At 44.9% G+C, this 16,224-nt stretch overlaps 1 protein-coding gene across 2 annotated transcripts in view; it reads right to left on the reverse strand.

The window, feature by feature from the left end:
- Positions 1-3,154: 3,154 nt before the first annotated feature.
- CREB3L2 (cAMP responsive element binding protein 3 like 2) overlaps positions 3,155-16,224 on the reverse strand; it is a 104,283-nt gene continuing 91,213 nt past the window's right edge. For both annotated transcript variants that reach the window (XM_061638753.1, XM_061638754.1), the window contains exons 8-12: positions 16,095-16,163; positions 9,883-9,982; positions 7,907-8,033; positions 4,418-4,643; positions 3,155-3,256 (exon numbers count right to left, since the gene is read on the reverse strand). In XM_061638753.1, coding sequence (XP_061494737.1) covers positions 3,181-3,256; positions 4,418-4,643; positions 7,907-8,033; positions 9,883-9,982; positions 16,095-16,163 — 598 coding nt within the window. In that variant the 3' untranslated portion in view covers positions 3,155-3,180. The remainder of the gene's footprint in view (positions 3,257-4,417; positions 4,644-7,906; positions 8,034-9,882; positions 9,983-16,094; positions 16,164-16,224) is intronic.

The following is a 16,224-nucleotide window of genomic DNA, read 5'->3' on the forward strand; positions in this document are numbered from 1 at the left end:
AAATACAGTGTTTACAATAATGACCACCTACCAGCTTCTACAAACAGACTAACAGCTGCAGGCATGTGTGATCAATGACAGACTATGCCATGAAGTTTAACAGGGGGTATAACATAACCATTGTTTAAGTTTGGCATTTGCATGTATAGTTGTTCCTGAGAAACCCCCCAGGAAGGCAATCGAGGTCATCTTTTTGAATGATCCAGGCAGACAGCTAACATGTTAACGGAGGCTCTTGGTACTTTCATTTCGGGAAGAGGTGTTATTCTACCGTTAAATTGGTAATTGGTAATATTCATATTACCAATTCCTTCCAGTATTCACTAATGTGATTTGAGGATGGTGACTGGTCTGGAAAGTGGCATACAAATGTAGCTAACAATCCCCATTACCAGTTATTTGGGAAACGGGGGCAGACATTTGCTGGATTTTCTGATCACAAATGTGGCCTCTGGCACCTAGAGTGGAAGTTGTGATCATTTGCGCTTACAATAGCATTGATCTTACCAAGTAAAATGTGAAATTTAAACCATCGCTGGTTACACGATAACACCTGCTTTAAGTAACTACATGCACAACTAAAGGGAAAACTAAAGGATACAAGGAGGCTTGGGGTGGTGGTGGAAATGATTGCATTGATTTTTAAGTTTAATGCCAGGGGCCTAAAACAAGATTTGGATGTTTCTCAAAAGTCACCAAGAGCATTTGAGGGATTTCATGGCCTTGGCTTGTCATTCCAGCTGCCAGCTAAAATACTGGGGAAACTAATAAATACTATTTACAACAGGAAGGATAGGGATGGCAGGGGAATATGAGCAGCCAGAGGCTCTGCCTATATGAAAAACTGATGCAAAAATTGAGCATTGGGTTTCCAAGCAGCTTTGGCTCAACTGGCTCCATTTTCTCAGGCAGATCGGACAAGAAAGAGACTATTGGTACATAGTCATACAAGGGAAGGGAAAAGGCTATAGGGGGAATATACAAGTAATGAGGAACATTTTTGCCACTGAACATGGCGTCCTTAGTTAATAATATACAATCAAGAAAAAGAGTTGTTGCATGGCCAAGCCACAAAGCATGGAAACTAGTTAATCTGGAAGATTTCCTATCAATCTTGCCCTCATTTAAACAGAAGAACAAGTTTCTAGTTTTTGTGGACAAAGGAAAAAAGTTTAAAAGATAAAGGCAATGATGGCTAAATGATTTGAAACTGACAATGCAATCCCATCTGTCAAGTGATCCTATCTATGATAAGCAAGTCCCACTGAGTTCGGTGGGGCTCACCCTCAGATAAGCAAATATAGAATTGCTGCCAATTAGGGTAGAGGATTTGATCTAGGACGTGAAGCCTTGTTCTAAGACAGGGGTAGGAACCTCTGGCCCTCCAGGCCTCCCCATTTGGGCTACAAGGCCATTTCAGCCAAGCCACACCCACTTGCGGTCATGTACGTAATCAGTTGTGGGGCAGGCAAAGGCCTGGCTCACCCAAAAGGGGGATTGCAGGCGACACCAATCAGAGGCCCCACCCACCTATCTAATGTGGCCTACTGGGCAGATCAGCCCTGTACTAAGAGGACAACTTTGGCCAGCACTGAATGCAATTTCAGTTTATTTTAGTTTAAGATATTTCCCACATTTTTTCCAAGGAGCTCAATGTTAGGCCAAGATAGGATGAGTGGGTCCTTGGTCTATGGTCATCCGGTGAGCTTCATAGCCAAGAAGGAATTGGAACCTGGCCTCCCCAGTCATAGTCCAACCCTCCAACAACTAAACCACCCTGGTTTTTATCTCAATCTCCACTGACAGTCAAAGGATGATTTCAAAGAATAAGTTTCCCACCACCTCTACTCACAACATGGTTGCTGTTTTTTGAGGTTTGATGTGCTGTGATCCAGCCTCCCCATTAGCAATGTTTATTCTACCCTACATTATAGGAAAGGTGAGGACAAGGTACTGGGGACTCATCTATAGGAACAAAGGGGGACCCAAGCGCCACTGGCAGCCTTGCCAGGGCTTCATCCAAATAGTTTAAGCTTCTTCCCTGATCTAAAGCCTACACTGAAGAGCAAGTCCACCCTTAGCAGTTTTACAGGGAAATGTCAGCACGGAGGCGAAGGTAACTATGAATTCTTCTGAGGTTACCAAGATCAAAATGGCATGCTTTGCTGGCACTCTCATAATGGTACATTAGTCGTCTCAGGGCACACTACATGCAAAAAGCTTTTTGGTTTTAGAAATGGCCAGTGTGGTGTGTGTGTGTGTATGCACACACATGCACACAAGATCAAGGGAGACACAGGGGATTTAAACCTTCCCTCCCTACCAGGGGTTCTGATCCAGATGAGGGTTCTTGCACTACAACTTGCGCTGGGGGAGAAAAGTATAAATTGGTTCTCAGTGATGAATGCATGTGGCATTTTTCCCCCTGGAACTACCACCATAGCATTTTTCCAGACCTCAATTAAACTATCCAATCCTGCTCACTTTCACCACAAAGATATAACTGAAGAGGGGGAAGCTAATAAGGGACTTCCCTGTGATTGTGTTTCTGTTTCACCATGTGGGAACACAATTGTTAAGGGACCAATTCTCACCAACGCATTAGAGATAGGTTTGGCACCTCATGGTGACATTTCCCTGTAAAAAAATAAAAACACAATCCCCCCACAAAAAAATCCATCATGTAAAGGTCACGCAATCAGAGAAGGCTGATCCCAGATGAATTCAGAACGCCTTCTATAAGCTGTTAATCCACCTTTACAAATTTTATTACACTTTTCAGAGAGCTGAAACAAGGCACCTACCATTTGTACAGTGATGGCAAGGACTGCTTAAGTTACTAATTCTTCACCTCCAGTAGGAGGCCTGCCTGCTCCCGTCATATCCCTACCAGCATCACCTTTTTTTGGCCCTCGCTGTCCTTCGAACCTGCCCCTTCCATGCAAAAGCGAAAAGGCAAACTAAACAGTGCAAGTTGGAAATGGGGGAGGGGGAGAGTGAGACAAGAGGAGAAAAGGACATGAACTACAGAGACCAAAAGCCATCTCTTTCAAAGCCAGTGTGGAAACTCAGCCAGGCACTTTCCTCATGCCGTTTGGATTGACTGACAGTGACAAGTTCCTCCAACCTTTGGTTGGAAAGAAGAGGCAGGAAGGGGGGGGAATCTTTTATTTTTCTCTTTTAAGATGTAGCATTAACTCTTCTGTCAATTTCGACGATCTTTAATGTTTCATTTGCATCCAGCTCTGAGTTGACTCTATAAGGGGGGGGGAGAGAAGTGGTATTACTACAAAGTGGCAGTATATGCAACCAACAACAAAATCAGAATATTTTCCCATTGTTATTGTTAACAGCTGTAGCAATTTACACAACCGGAGCTTTTGTTCCACTGCACAACAGCAAGATCTCAGGCAGCCTCCTCTCCAGCCTTGCTACCTGAAACCTTTTGAACAGGAGATGCCAAGTTCTGACACCTGAGACCTTCTAAATGCAAAGAACGTCGCTCATTCTGGGGCTGCAACATTTAGCCAATTAACTGGTGAGCTTAAATCGATGTAAAACATTTTTGATCCATTAAGAAGATTTCGCCAATTAATCAGGCAACATTTTTGTAAAAAAAAGTGCATGATTTTAACATGTAGGATTACATTTAACACAAGTGCCTTTTCTACCATCCTCACCTGCATATGAGAGACAGGGAAGGGGGAGCCCCTCTTCTAAGTGATGCCTGCCATGTCATTGCCTATGCACAGGGGTAGCCAATATGACACTCCAGAATTTGCTAGATCACAACTACCATCATTCCTGGCTAGTGCCACTGCCCATTCCAGCTGAGAATGATGGGAACTAGAGTCCAGCAACATCTAGAGAGCACTACATTGGTTGATCTAATCTACTTCCTATTCAGTACAGGAAATCCAAAGCTAGAGCATTTCCAACAGACGGCTATATAGCCTCTGCGAGGGAGAGGCCGCCACCTCTCTAGGTAATTGATTCCACTGGTGAATTGCTCTTATAATTAAGAAGTTTCGTCTCATGTTCAAGTGAAATCTAACCTCTTGTAACTAAAGCTCATTAAGCAGACGTCACTTGGGAAAGGGCCATGGCTCAGTTGCAGAGCATGTGCTGTGTGTGCAGAAGATCTTAGGTTCAACCCCTGGCATCTTCAGGTAGGACTGGAAAAGACTCCCTGTCTGACATTCCAGAGAGCCGCTGCCAGTCAGTGTGGACAACACTGAGCTAGATGGGCCAACGTTATACGGCAGCTTGCTTCTGGGAGCTCATCCAGAACAGAACAGAAAAATAACCAGTTTGGGAAATGTTGATCCTGTCCTGTCCTCCGGGGCAGCAGACTCTCTCCCTGAACCATATGCCCCCCCTACCCTTGCCCCCACATTTTCCCTTGCCCCTCACTCACCTGTGCTGCTGCAACTCCACTAGCACTGACTTCTCTAGCCTCGTTTCATTGGCTATCGTGATCTCTGTGACTTGGTCATGCTGTGACCTGGACACAGGTTCCAAAGACAGGGCTGAATGTTTGGAGGCATCCAGGTGCCGGTCCCAGCCGTTGCTGCGATCTGAAAAGGGCTGTTCCTCCAGCGGGTGAGGAGGCCCCTCATAAGTCAGCAGGCTCCTTGACCTCACTGCACAAGAACAGGAGGGAGATGGGATGAAAAAAAACAATCTCAGGCATAAGCAACTGGGATAAGATGGGAGCTCCCTGTTTTTTCAGTCCTAGATCACCATGCAACAATTTTAGTGGAGGGGAAGGATTCTGCTGGGGCTGTGCTTGTGGATTCCCACTCGAGATTTTGTAAGATTTTATCAAGCTACCTTATACAGTCACACCTATGATCCAGCTAGCCAGTACTCTCTAAAACAGGGATGAAAAACCTGTGGATCTCCAACTGCAAGGCTACAACTCCCACCATCCCTGATCGCTGGGCCTTACCAGCTGGGACTGATGGGAGCTGGAGTCCAACAACATCTGGCAGGGCCATAGGATCGCCATCCCACATCTATACCTAACTGACTGAGTCACTAAGGTGCCAGGCACAGGCCTTTCCTGGTACTGCTAACCAAGATCCTTTTCAACTGGAAATGGAAAGCCCCGAATCTGGGCTTTCTGTATTCATTTGCTTTACCACTGAGTGACGGTCTGAAAGTTTCCATTAGAGAAGCATTGCAAGAATGTTTACATGAAGGTACCCATGCTTATCCAGATGAGTTTTCCCCTTTTCCTAGCTCCAACATCCAAGAAACTTTCAACTCAGGGATGGGGAACTTGCACTCCTACATGCAGCATGGTCAATGGTTGGGATAATGGGAATTGTAGTGCAACAGGATCTGGAGGGCCTCCAGTTTTCCATCCTGGGGTTAGGACAGCCTTTCCCAACTACTGGACCACCAGATGTTGTTGGACCACAATTCCCATCTTTCCTGACCATTGGCAATGCTGGCTGAGGCTGATGGGAGTTGTGGTCCAACAACATCTGGTGGCCCACCAGTTGGGAAAGGCTGGGTTAGGAGAATGGGCTGGCAGACTCCTCATTCAGCTCAGCCACAAACTTGCTGGATATCCTGAAACAAGCTTTGGGGCTCCTGTCCCCCAATGAAGTATGGGGGTAATATCGGCTTACCCCACAGAAGGGTTGGGTAGCAGGTGGCCCTACAGAGGCTGTGAGACTCCAACTTGTGGGAGTTATAGTCCAGCAACATCTGGAGGGCCACGGGTTTCCCATCCTTGTTTTAACATGAGGCTCCAGGGATTGAAGCTGGGGCATAATGACTGCAAAGCAGTTGCTCTACCACTGAGCCATGGCTCTCTAGAAAGGTGTGTAATAAAATGAACCTCTTCCCAGATGCAAAACTGGGTTCATCAACTTGCTCCCCAGACTCTCCAGTCTGTCCCTCCCCACACCTGCCTCTGCCAGAGGTGTTAACTTCTGAAGCTCTTGCTGCAGCCAAGAACTACCTTGAAGTCACCAGAAGGGGGCCTAGAGTAGTTCAATAAGCACACAGGTGTGACAGATGCCAACTGTGTTGTGGCAAATGCCAGCCTTAGAGTTCTGGTTGAGTTACCGAAGACTCAGCTTCCCTACACATGTCTTTATTGCACCGACCACACAGGCTGTGCACACACCACAGTGTACATGCACACAGGGGTCACACAGATCTGATTTTTTCTGTGTTCAATTTTGGGCACGTTTGGCCACACAAGTGCTTTCAACTGAACTCTGGCTCAATATTTCCTGTTCACACTAGTGATGGGATATATTTGCACGGTGTGTTATTGTTGTTCTCTCCCCTCAGTTAGTACTTCCTCACCCTCCCCATGCTCCAGAAACCTGAGGTCCATTGTGGGCATGTGTGCAGGTATGTTTCCCTGTGCACACAGCCATTTCTTTTTAATTTTATGTATTTATTTATTTATTTATTGAATTTCTATACCGCCCGACTAGCATAGCTCTCTGGGCGGTGCACAACAGAAAAGTATAAGTATACACAACAAAAATCCCACAATTCAGTACAAAACATGTAAATAGAGATCCACAAATCTAAAATCAATTTAAACATATTTAAAAATTAAAAGACTAAAAGACTAAAATGCCTGAGAATAGAGAAAGGTTTTAACTTGGCGCCGAAAGGATAACAACGTCGGCGCCAAGCGCACCTCATCGGGAAGACTATTCCACAGTTTGGGGGCCACCACTGAGAAGGCCCTAGTTCTTGTTACCATCCTCCGAGCCTCCCTATGAGTTGGAACTCGGAGGAGGGCCTTCGATGTTGAACTTAGTGTATGGGCAGGTTCATATTGGGAGAGGCGTTCCAGCAGGTATTGTGGTCCCGCGTCGTATAAGGCTTTATAGGTTAAAACCAGCACTTTGAATCTGGCCCGGAAGCATATTGGCAGCCAGTGCAAGCAGGCCAGAACAGGTGTTATATGTTCAGACCGCCTGGTCCTCGTTATCAGTCAGTCAGTTTCCCAAACTTTTGCAAAACAGTGGAATTAAAAATATGTGTGTGTTACATCCAGCCCCCACCAGCAGCCCACCCTCCCTGAGTTCCAGAAACCAGAGGTTCATTGTGTGCATGCACATAGGTATTTGTTTTCTTTTTAGATGCAAGTTTTCTGACACCAAACTTGCATAATGTAGCGGGTTAAAAAAAAAAAGTGTGTCCCCCATCCGGCTCTACCATCAGTCCACCGAGCAGCACCTTGCCAACGGAAGTAAGGGTGTGTGGTGATACCCAGCAAAACATCAACACACCCATAAAAAGCCTACCCATGCAACATGCTTCAGTACGTCTACAGCTTGGGAACAGATTTTTTTATGTTGGTCTTTTTTTCCTTATCTGTGGGTTGGGAACATCCAAATTAAATGGGGGGAAAGTTGCAGGTTGCCACTTGGATGAAGACAACTGCCACAGAAACAAGAAGCAAAATTCCCTTGCATTTTCTGTTTCCCCACAATCTGGTTATGTCCCCAAATCCTCTTACATCAGTTCCTATGGACCTGTAGCTTCCAGGGCAGCCTAACTCTATCTCCTTTTGGAAGTGAGTGACTGCAGACTAGGGATGTGCCAGAATTTCGCCCAATTCAGATTTGGCACCAAATTTTCCATTAATTCGCTTATTCTCAATTATTGAGGACTGGATTTAAATGTAGCAAATTTCCGTGGCTAGTTTTGAAAACTGACTTTTTCTAAAAAAAATCCACCTCTAAAATACCAATTTAAGAATTATTATTATTTCCTTTAAAAATATCAGTATTTCCTTCAAAATATTGACATTTTTAAAGGAAATATTGATATTTCTAAAGGAAGCAGATATCTTCTTTAAAAATATTAGTAGCGATAATGGGTCCCAATCCCTACTGCAGACCCACAAGATCTTCTCACCCACCTATAGAGGCTGTGTACGACTCTGGCATGGAATGCTGGGATGGCAGCACTGTCTTTGTGATGGAGGACGTAGGCCCATAACTTTGGGAGAAGCTGCCAAAAATAACTGCGAAGCATAATACCACCACCTGGCAGGGGGGAAAGATACACAGACTCAGTTATACAGAAATAAAACAAACAATGAAAGTCTTACAGCTTGAACATAAAATACAGAACAATATCAAAACCAAGCAAATGATGTGTAATTTAGAGGTGCTTTTCTCCCCAAGTTGCATTAATCACCAGATAGGGTGCTTCTAACTAGAAACACAGATGCAATCAAGATTCAACTTAACAAAAGGAGACAGGTCTACATTAGTATGGCAATGCTGGAAGCTCTGCAGCCATTCTGCTCAGATGAGCTACTTGCAAAACTAAAAAAAAGGTAAGAAATCCATCTTGGCTAGACTAGACTGTGACATGAATTTCAATGTTGTTTCATAACACCACAGCGGGCACTTCCCATGCTCCTTGCAACTCAACAGGCACACCAGCAGTTTAAAAAACAACCTAACAGGGCACATTAGAGAAAGTGCAAAGGCTCAGGCAGGGGAGGGAGAATAACAGGAGCACAAAAGGGTATTCGACTGGTAGATAAAAGCATGGCCATTTTAAAACAACACCAAATTGCTGCATTGGATTCATGTAGCAAAGAGGAAAGACAACATGCATTTCGTCTGCCATACAAGCCAGATGGCACAGGTCTGTGGGGACAACATGGCTGCGCAATGAAGCCGAGGGAACTGCATGTCCGAACGTTCACTGGCCAAGGAAAGCTAGCGCATCAGGAAGAAGCGATTTCTACCTTGTGATGTTTCTTTTATGGGCAGGGAAGTTGGGTTGTGTTTTTTTTAATGCTGGGCAGTACTTACCATTTTGGGGAGAAGAAAATGTATACAGGATATTAAAGACAGTTATTTTGGGACAGCAAACACCATCACCACCAAATGCGGGAGGGGATTTCCTTACCACGACTGGCTTTTCAGAGGTGTCACTCCCTGGGCTACTGACCTTGCTAGTACCCAGGGAAGCAAACATCTATCAGTCCTCTTTGCTACAATCCCATGCACCCAGTCAGGATACATTACAGTCCTCTGGCTTCCATCCCAGTGTTGCCATTACTTGTCCCACACAGAAAGAACCAAGGCTGCCTCAGCCATTTTCATCACCAAACTCTAGCCTGGGGCTCACCCTTAATATACGTATGACCATACTGCCAAACTACATACAACTCCATTCACATAAACGAGGAAGAGGATGAATCTATATATGTAAACAATAGGCATGGAGGCCCTGGATCAGGATCCTGGTGTATGGAGGGGGATTCAAGCCACGGCCCCACCAAGATCCCCCATTTCCGCCATGGTTGTTACGTGCTTCTAACAAAAATTTTTGTATGCAATTGCTAATTGTTTGAATAGGGTCACGCTTGTTTGGCCCACAATCAGCTGGAGAAAGTGCCACATGGATGCATTTTAGGGCCATTTTAGGCCCTACTATGTCAGGGGTGGGGAAACGCAGGCCTAAAGGATGAATGCAGGACTCTGTACCTGGCCCTCTGAACCCTCCCAGGCCTCACTGGCCCTACTTTGCACACTGAGTGTTTTTGCCTGGCTGGAATGGGTCCTTCAACTCTGATCCTGCCTGTCGCTTGCCTGGATGGAGGACAGAAAGGAGTGTGTTTCTTTGCGTAGAAACTAACGTACTGGACAAAGGTAATTTCACATTTGTTGCTCTGCTCACTTTTGCCTCTGGCTCCACGTTCCAATGGCCATATGTGGCCCCCGTAAGGTTGCCCAGAAGGGAATGTGGCCCTCAGGCTGAACAAAGGTTCCCCACCCCTGCACCACACTATGACAGTTGTAGCCAAACTTTGTAGCCAGACTAAAGATTGGTCCAGTGAAAGTCCTAAAGAGAAAACGAATAGATGGGACTCACCATGAGACAGGTCCCTGTTTGCGTGCTAGCCGCTTTACATGACCGCGACACTTTGCCAGCCACCATGGCTTGGAGCCTCTGTAATTGCTGCAGGAGTGTTCTGAAAGGGGAATAGCAGCAGAAATTAGTATATATTGGGGATTTTGCCTTGCATGCGTCACTCTTTCTGTCCTTATGTTCTGTCAGATTTATAGGATATTTTAGGATTTGATTTCATCAGGACCTGTCAATAAAGACACACAGAGAGAAAAGATAGTTCCTTCTGGGATACAGGGTGGGTTGAAATGGTATAGAACAGAGGGCCCCTCCAGATGGCCTGTTTATTGAGCATTCTGCCTGATTTGCTTGAACAATGCTTACACGGAGGTTGGACTATGTCTGGTCTTTATTGAGCACACATTCCAATTTGTTTGTGGGAAGGTTATATGGCAATGAGCATTCATCCTGACTTGCTTGCTTGTGGAGTGTGCATACACAGGAAGCTGCCTTATACGGAGTCAGACCAAATTAGTCTATCTAGCACAATATTGTCTACACTGACTGGCAGCAGCTCTCCAGGATTTCAGGCAGGGGTCTCTCCCAGCGCTACCTGGAGATGCTGGGGATTGAGCCCGCGCCCTTCTGCATGCCAAGCAGATGTTCAACCACTGAGCTAGGGCTCTTCCTTAGCATTGTTATCTTGAACCTATATCTGCTCTCTGCTTCTGCTATTGTACAATGTTTCCAGGCCTTCCGCAGAACCCTGTGAGCTCAGCGATTGACTAGCAGGGGGCACAAGAAAACTGCAGGTGGTTCTGACGCACCGGAGGTGAAGCAGGAGGGACAAGCCAAAGACTTGGGAACACTGTGCACAGAAGGCCCATTATACAACTCATGTTTTTTGACCTCAGAAGATACTGCAGGTTTAGTGCCAGCAACTATTCCATAGTATGTTCTTGGCAGGGAAAGGGCCATGGCTCAGGGGTAGAGGGCATGCTTTGCATGGAAAAGGTTCCGGGTTCAATCCCCGGCATCTCCAAGTAGAGCTGAGAAACAGCCCTGTCTGAAGTCTTGGAGAAGCACTGCCAGCTGGTGTCAGCAATACTGGGCTAGATGAACTGTCTGACTCAGGCTAAGGCAGCTTCCTAGGTTCCCTGGGTTACACAATCATAGCTCAGTGCCAGAGCACATGCTTTGAATGCAGAAGATTCCAGGTTTAAGCCCTGGCATCTTCAGGTTAAAAAAGGTCAGGTTGAAGGAGAGGGGAAAGGCCAAATCAATAACAAGAAATGGAGATAAACAACTCATGTGCCTGATCAGGGTTACTTTATATTCCAATATAAAAATTATTTCAAACTTCAATGCTTCATTTGGACATAACAAGCAGTGGCAAGCGAGTAACTCCAAGGTTGGAAGCCTAGCTCTTCCACAGGGAAGGTTCTATTCATTTTGTTAACAATTCATATTGGCAACTATCTACTGAAAATGGAAGGGGTGACTCGAGTGAGAAGCCATTTAAAAAATAAAAAGATGAGTGCATGATACACTAAGAGACCCCAGCTATGCATCTTATTTATTTATTTATTTATTTATTTATTGAAGGTCTCAAAGGGTTTGGGTGAAGTGCAAATACATTCACAGCTTAAAGAGGAGGGTGGGGAGAGACAAGATGAGTTGCTGCACAAACTGCACCCTTACTTTCTTTGTCTGACAGTTAGTGGGTGCAATTTAATTAATGAATTGCCTTCTCCAATGCGACATCTGTGTGCATTTGCACTTGCCCAGCATTTTACTGCTTTGCGATGTGCAGAAAAGCCTCCTCCCTTCCATTTAACTTTTTCTTATTTCACTCCAATGGTGTGGGTGGCGAGGTGCAAAGCACGGACTTTTAGACAGCCTCCACTCAAAAGACTGACAGTAAAAAAAGAAGAAGAAGAAGCAAGAGGAGTGTGGTATATTGGACAGAATGTATGGCTTCAATTGAGGAGATCTGGGTTCAGATTTCTTCCCAGGTAAAAAATTCACTGGCTGGTCTTGGGCCAGTCACTCTCAGCCTAGCCTACCCAACAGGATTGTTGTGCGGATAAAATGGGATAACTGCATCTACTAGTCCATCCCTAGAAGGAATGGTAAGGGGCTGCAGCTCAGTACTAGAGCATCTGCTTTGCCTGCAGAAGGTCCCAGGTTCAAACCCCAGCATCTCCTAGCACTCTGAAACCCTGGAGAGCCACTGCCAGTCAGTGCAGACAGTACTGAGCTAGAGGGACCAGGGTCTGACTTAGTATAAAGCAGCTTTCTATGTTCCTATGGAAGGAGCTCAATATCATCAACAACAAACGAGTTGTAGGACTGGGGCAACAAGAATGAAGTTACAGAATCAGCGTGGTAAGATGCATCTAGAGTGGAGAAGGAAAGCCTTCCTAAAGCCTTTGTGGGAGGGGAGGGCAGGTAACTGATGAAGAAAGGGTGGGAGAACGCTTCCAGTCACTGTTGTCAAACTTTTCTGCATTCTATATATTTGCAGCCTTTAACCTCTCCTGTGAGAGTCAGGCTTGGGAAAATCCTATGGTTTCTCCACACCTGTTTTTAGATGTACCGCTGATGAATATCCATAAATTACGCATTAGTGTTCATGCTACACAGGCACACGCACCTGATCACCACAAGGGTTATCAAGCTGTACCAGTAGAAACCAGGGAGATTTAAAAGTTTCACGCCTCATTTAAAGCATCTCATTTAAGCTCATGACAATATCCATCACTGTTTAACAGGAGAGTAGAAAACTCACTGTGTGTGTGGCTTCTGTAATCTTTGTTTCAATAAAAAGAACTTTACACAAGTCAGTTTTAGGATTCCTTCACCTTCCTAAGCTCCCTCTCCCACCCCACCCACTGATTCATTCTCATTCTCATTCTCTCATTCTCTCTCATTCTCTCTCTCTCTCTCTCTCTCTCTCTCTCTCTCTCTCTCTCACACACACACACACACACACACACACACACACACACACACACACACACACAGAGAGAGAGAGAGAGAGAGAGAGAGAGAGAGAGAGAGAGAGAGAGAGAGAGAGAGAGAGAGAGAGAGAGAGAGAGAGAGAGAGAGAGAGAGATTGACTATTAAATTTAGTTAGGAACCAGAAAAGGACTCTGGCACATAAACAACCAAGCTAAGGAAATGTCCTATTAAGTTTCAAAGCTTAAGAGGTAATCTGTTTAATAGGCATGCTGGAAAACGTCACGGATCAATTTCACTTGGCCAGCAACCCCCATCATAACACAGCCAATTCCAATTGGTCCCCTCCCAATGAACGTGCAGATATTTTCCCTGCACAGCCTAAACATGCAGCATCCCAGCAATAGTCTCTTCAAAAAGAAATGACACCAACACATTTGCTAAGCCTTGTTTTCATAACAGCAAGATCCTGACTGGACTTGTTTGCCAGCCAGGCACATCTGTGGTAATCCTAAGTGTATGAAGTGCAAATACTGAATCTTAGACCAGGCAGTGGCAACTGATGGCTCCATGTCGGCAGGGCAATAGAATCCGCTCCAGAATTTAGTCCCAACATTCAAAGAGCTGTCCAAGGTGCACATTTGACAGCTCCTTGAAAGTTTAGACTAAAACCCAGAGTGATTTCTACTGCCCCACCGGCACAGAGCCACCAGCCACCACTGAGACCTAGGGGTAGCTAAACTTTTCTTTTTTGGACCGAGGTTGACCTGCACTCTTGGCCAATCAATTGTGAACACAACTGATTACAAAAGATACAAAATGTTGCACAACAAAGATGCTGTAACTCTGCTGTTGCTAGAAGTTAGTTCCTTCAGCCTCACAAGCTCATATATCAAGAACTAGAGATAGGGCGTTCTCTGTCATCGCTCCCAGACTCTGGAATGCTTTACCAGTAGAGGTACGGTTGGCCCCTTCGCTTTTGGCATTCCGCCGCCAGGTTAAGACACTCCTTTTCCGGACGGCATTTAAACTAAACGCAGAACAGGAATTTTAACAAATTATGATAGTAGCATAAATTTTTTATATGTTTTTTTAACTTGTTGATTGTATGTACTGGGAGTATTGTATAGTTTTTATTCTACTGTTGCTGTCCGCCGCTCTGAGTTTCTGGTTAAAATAGAGCGGGCTAGAAATATTTTAAATAAATAAATAAAATAAGAAGAGCACACGTGTGCAGCTTTTTAAAATGCAACAAATTATTAAAGTTTGATGAGACGCGGGAATGAAAATAGACTGAAACTTGTATCCTAGTAGAGCAAAGCTAGTAATAATCTCAAAAGCAATTTTTAATGCTGTTGTTCATAGGGAATGTAGCTGAAGGAAGGTTCACACGCAAAACATCTGAACTGGCAAATTCCCATCCAAATATTAAACAAATACATAAAAAAAATCATCTGGCTTTTTACAGATTATTATTTTGACAAATGTAAGCAAATTAACACATTACAAAGCTTCAATAAAAAAAAATCCCCTTTTGAGAAACCTGGAGGAAGGGAACAGTTTCTTTCTCTGAATTTAAATCAACAAAAGATATTATTCATACACTCATGAATGTGAGGCTATCTGTAGTATTTATCTTTTCCCAATCAGTTTGAAAACAACTGCAGACAGAGTCAAGATGGTATTTAGAAGCCCAAACAAGACCATACCTTATGTCAGTACAGACATGAACATAAGATAAGAAGAGCCTGCTGGATCAGGCCAGTAGCCCATCTAGTCCAGCATCCTGTTCTCACAGTAGCCATCCAGGTGCCAATGGGAAGCCTGCAAGCAGGACCTGAGTGCAACAGCACTCCCCCCTCCTGCTGTTTCCAGCAACTGGTATTCAGAAACATACTGTGTCTGTGAAAGTGTGAGACTTAAGGCATTTTGACTTTTATTTTAAGTGAGAAAAATCAGTTATATAGACCAAGAGTGGGAACCCTGTGGCCTTCCAGATGTTGCTGGACTACAGTTCTCATCATCCCTGACCATGTTGGCTAGTGCTGATGGGAGTTTGAGTCCAATATCATCTGGGAGACCACAGGCTCCCCATCCCCGTGCCACAGTTAAGGAACATAGGAAACTGCTTTCTATCTGGGCAGACCATTAGTCCATTTAGCCTAGCACTGTTTAGTCTGATGGGCAGTGGCTCTCTAGGGACTGGGGTTATCTACCATCACCAGCTAAGTAACGATCCCTTTTCAGCTAGAGATGCCAGGGATTGAACCTATGCATGTGCTCTAATACTGAGCTCTGGTCCCTCCTCTACAGGGGAGAATCATCAGATAAAAAGTGCTTTACCGTTCCCCGCTGTCCAGAAATATTCCTCAGCAAATGTCATCTAAACCATTTTAATTGCTTTCCTGCCTCCCAAAACAAGAAGCTCAGCAGAGGGTGGAACAAACAAGAGGGAGGGTGGCTTGCAAGGTGGAAGCAAGGGACATGGGAATGGGTTAAGCCACCCTGCCAGGTTGTAAGCTGTTGCCGATGCTTCTTCTGCCCCCCATCTCACCTCTGTGAACTTAGATGAGAGAATTTGAGTTTGCAATGGCAACGTATAATTCTGCCTGCAATGCAAAAGTTGTGCATGGGAGATGTTTTCTAATCTCTGGGGCTGCCACTTCAGTACGAGATCCAGGGATCAGAAACACTTGCCATCCAATTAACAATGCATGCCAACTAGGGTTGCCATGTTCATGGCCTGAGACTGATCCTGTATCTTTAGGAGAAGAGAAAGTCAGCCAGGTGCAGGTGTTCTTGCAACTCTGTAATGGGAAAAACCACAAGGTGGAATTCTCCCTTCCCCCTGCACAACTTTTAAAGATACAGAAGACCTCTTGGTTGCCAGGTATTGGTTAGCTAACATGGCTAGTCGCCATTGATAGACAAATTCATGAAGGACATACTTATATTCTTCCTCCATATGGAGGCAATATGCTTCTGAATACAAGTTGCTGGAAACTGTAGGTAGGCAGAGCACTGTTGCACTCAGGTTCTACTTGTGGGCTTCCTGTGGGGATCTGATTGGCTACTGTGAGAACAGAATGATGGACTAGATGGACCTTTGGCCTGATCCAGAAGGGGTCTTCTTATTCTGCTGCCAGCTGTCTACTGTCTTGTTCATGCAAGAGTAAGTCACCTGGCAGGTCAATACAGCCAGCCGCTCAAGCCTTGTTCAGTTCAAAACATGGTGGAAATATTAGTTACTGATCAGAGTGCTTTTTAAAACTTACCTGTTTGTGTTCTCCAGAACTTCTACTTTCTTGCGAAGCTCACTGTTCTCGTTTGAGCAGGACTCCACCCTTGGAAACAGACAGACAAGGAAATGTTAAGAGATTCCTGGGGTTTGGATAGAACAGCAAA

Source organism: Rhineura floridana, chromosome 8 (assembly GCF_030035675.1).
Source record: "Rhineura floridana isolate rRhiFlo1 chromosome 8, rRhiFlo1.hap2, whole genome shotgun sequence".
Taxonomy (NCBI): domain Eukaryota; kingdom Metazoa; phylum Chordata; class Lepidosauria; order Squamata; family Rhineuridae; genus Rhineura; species Rhineura floridana.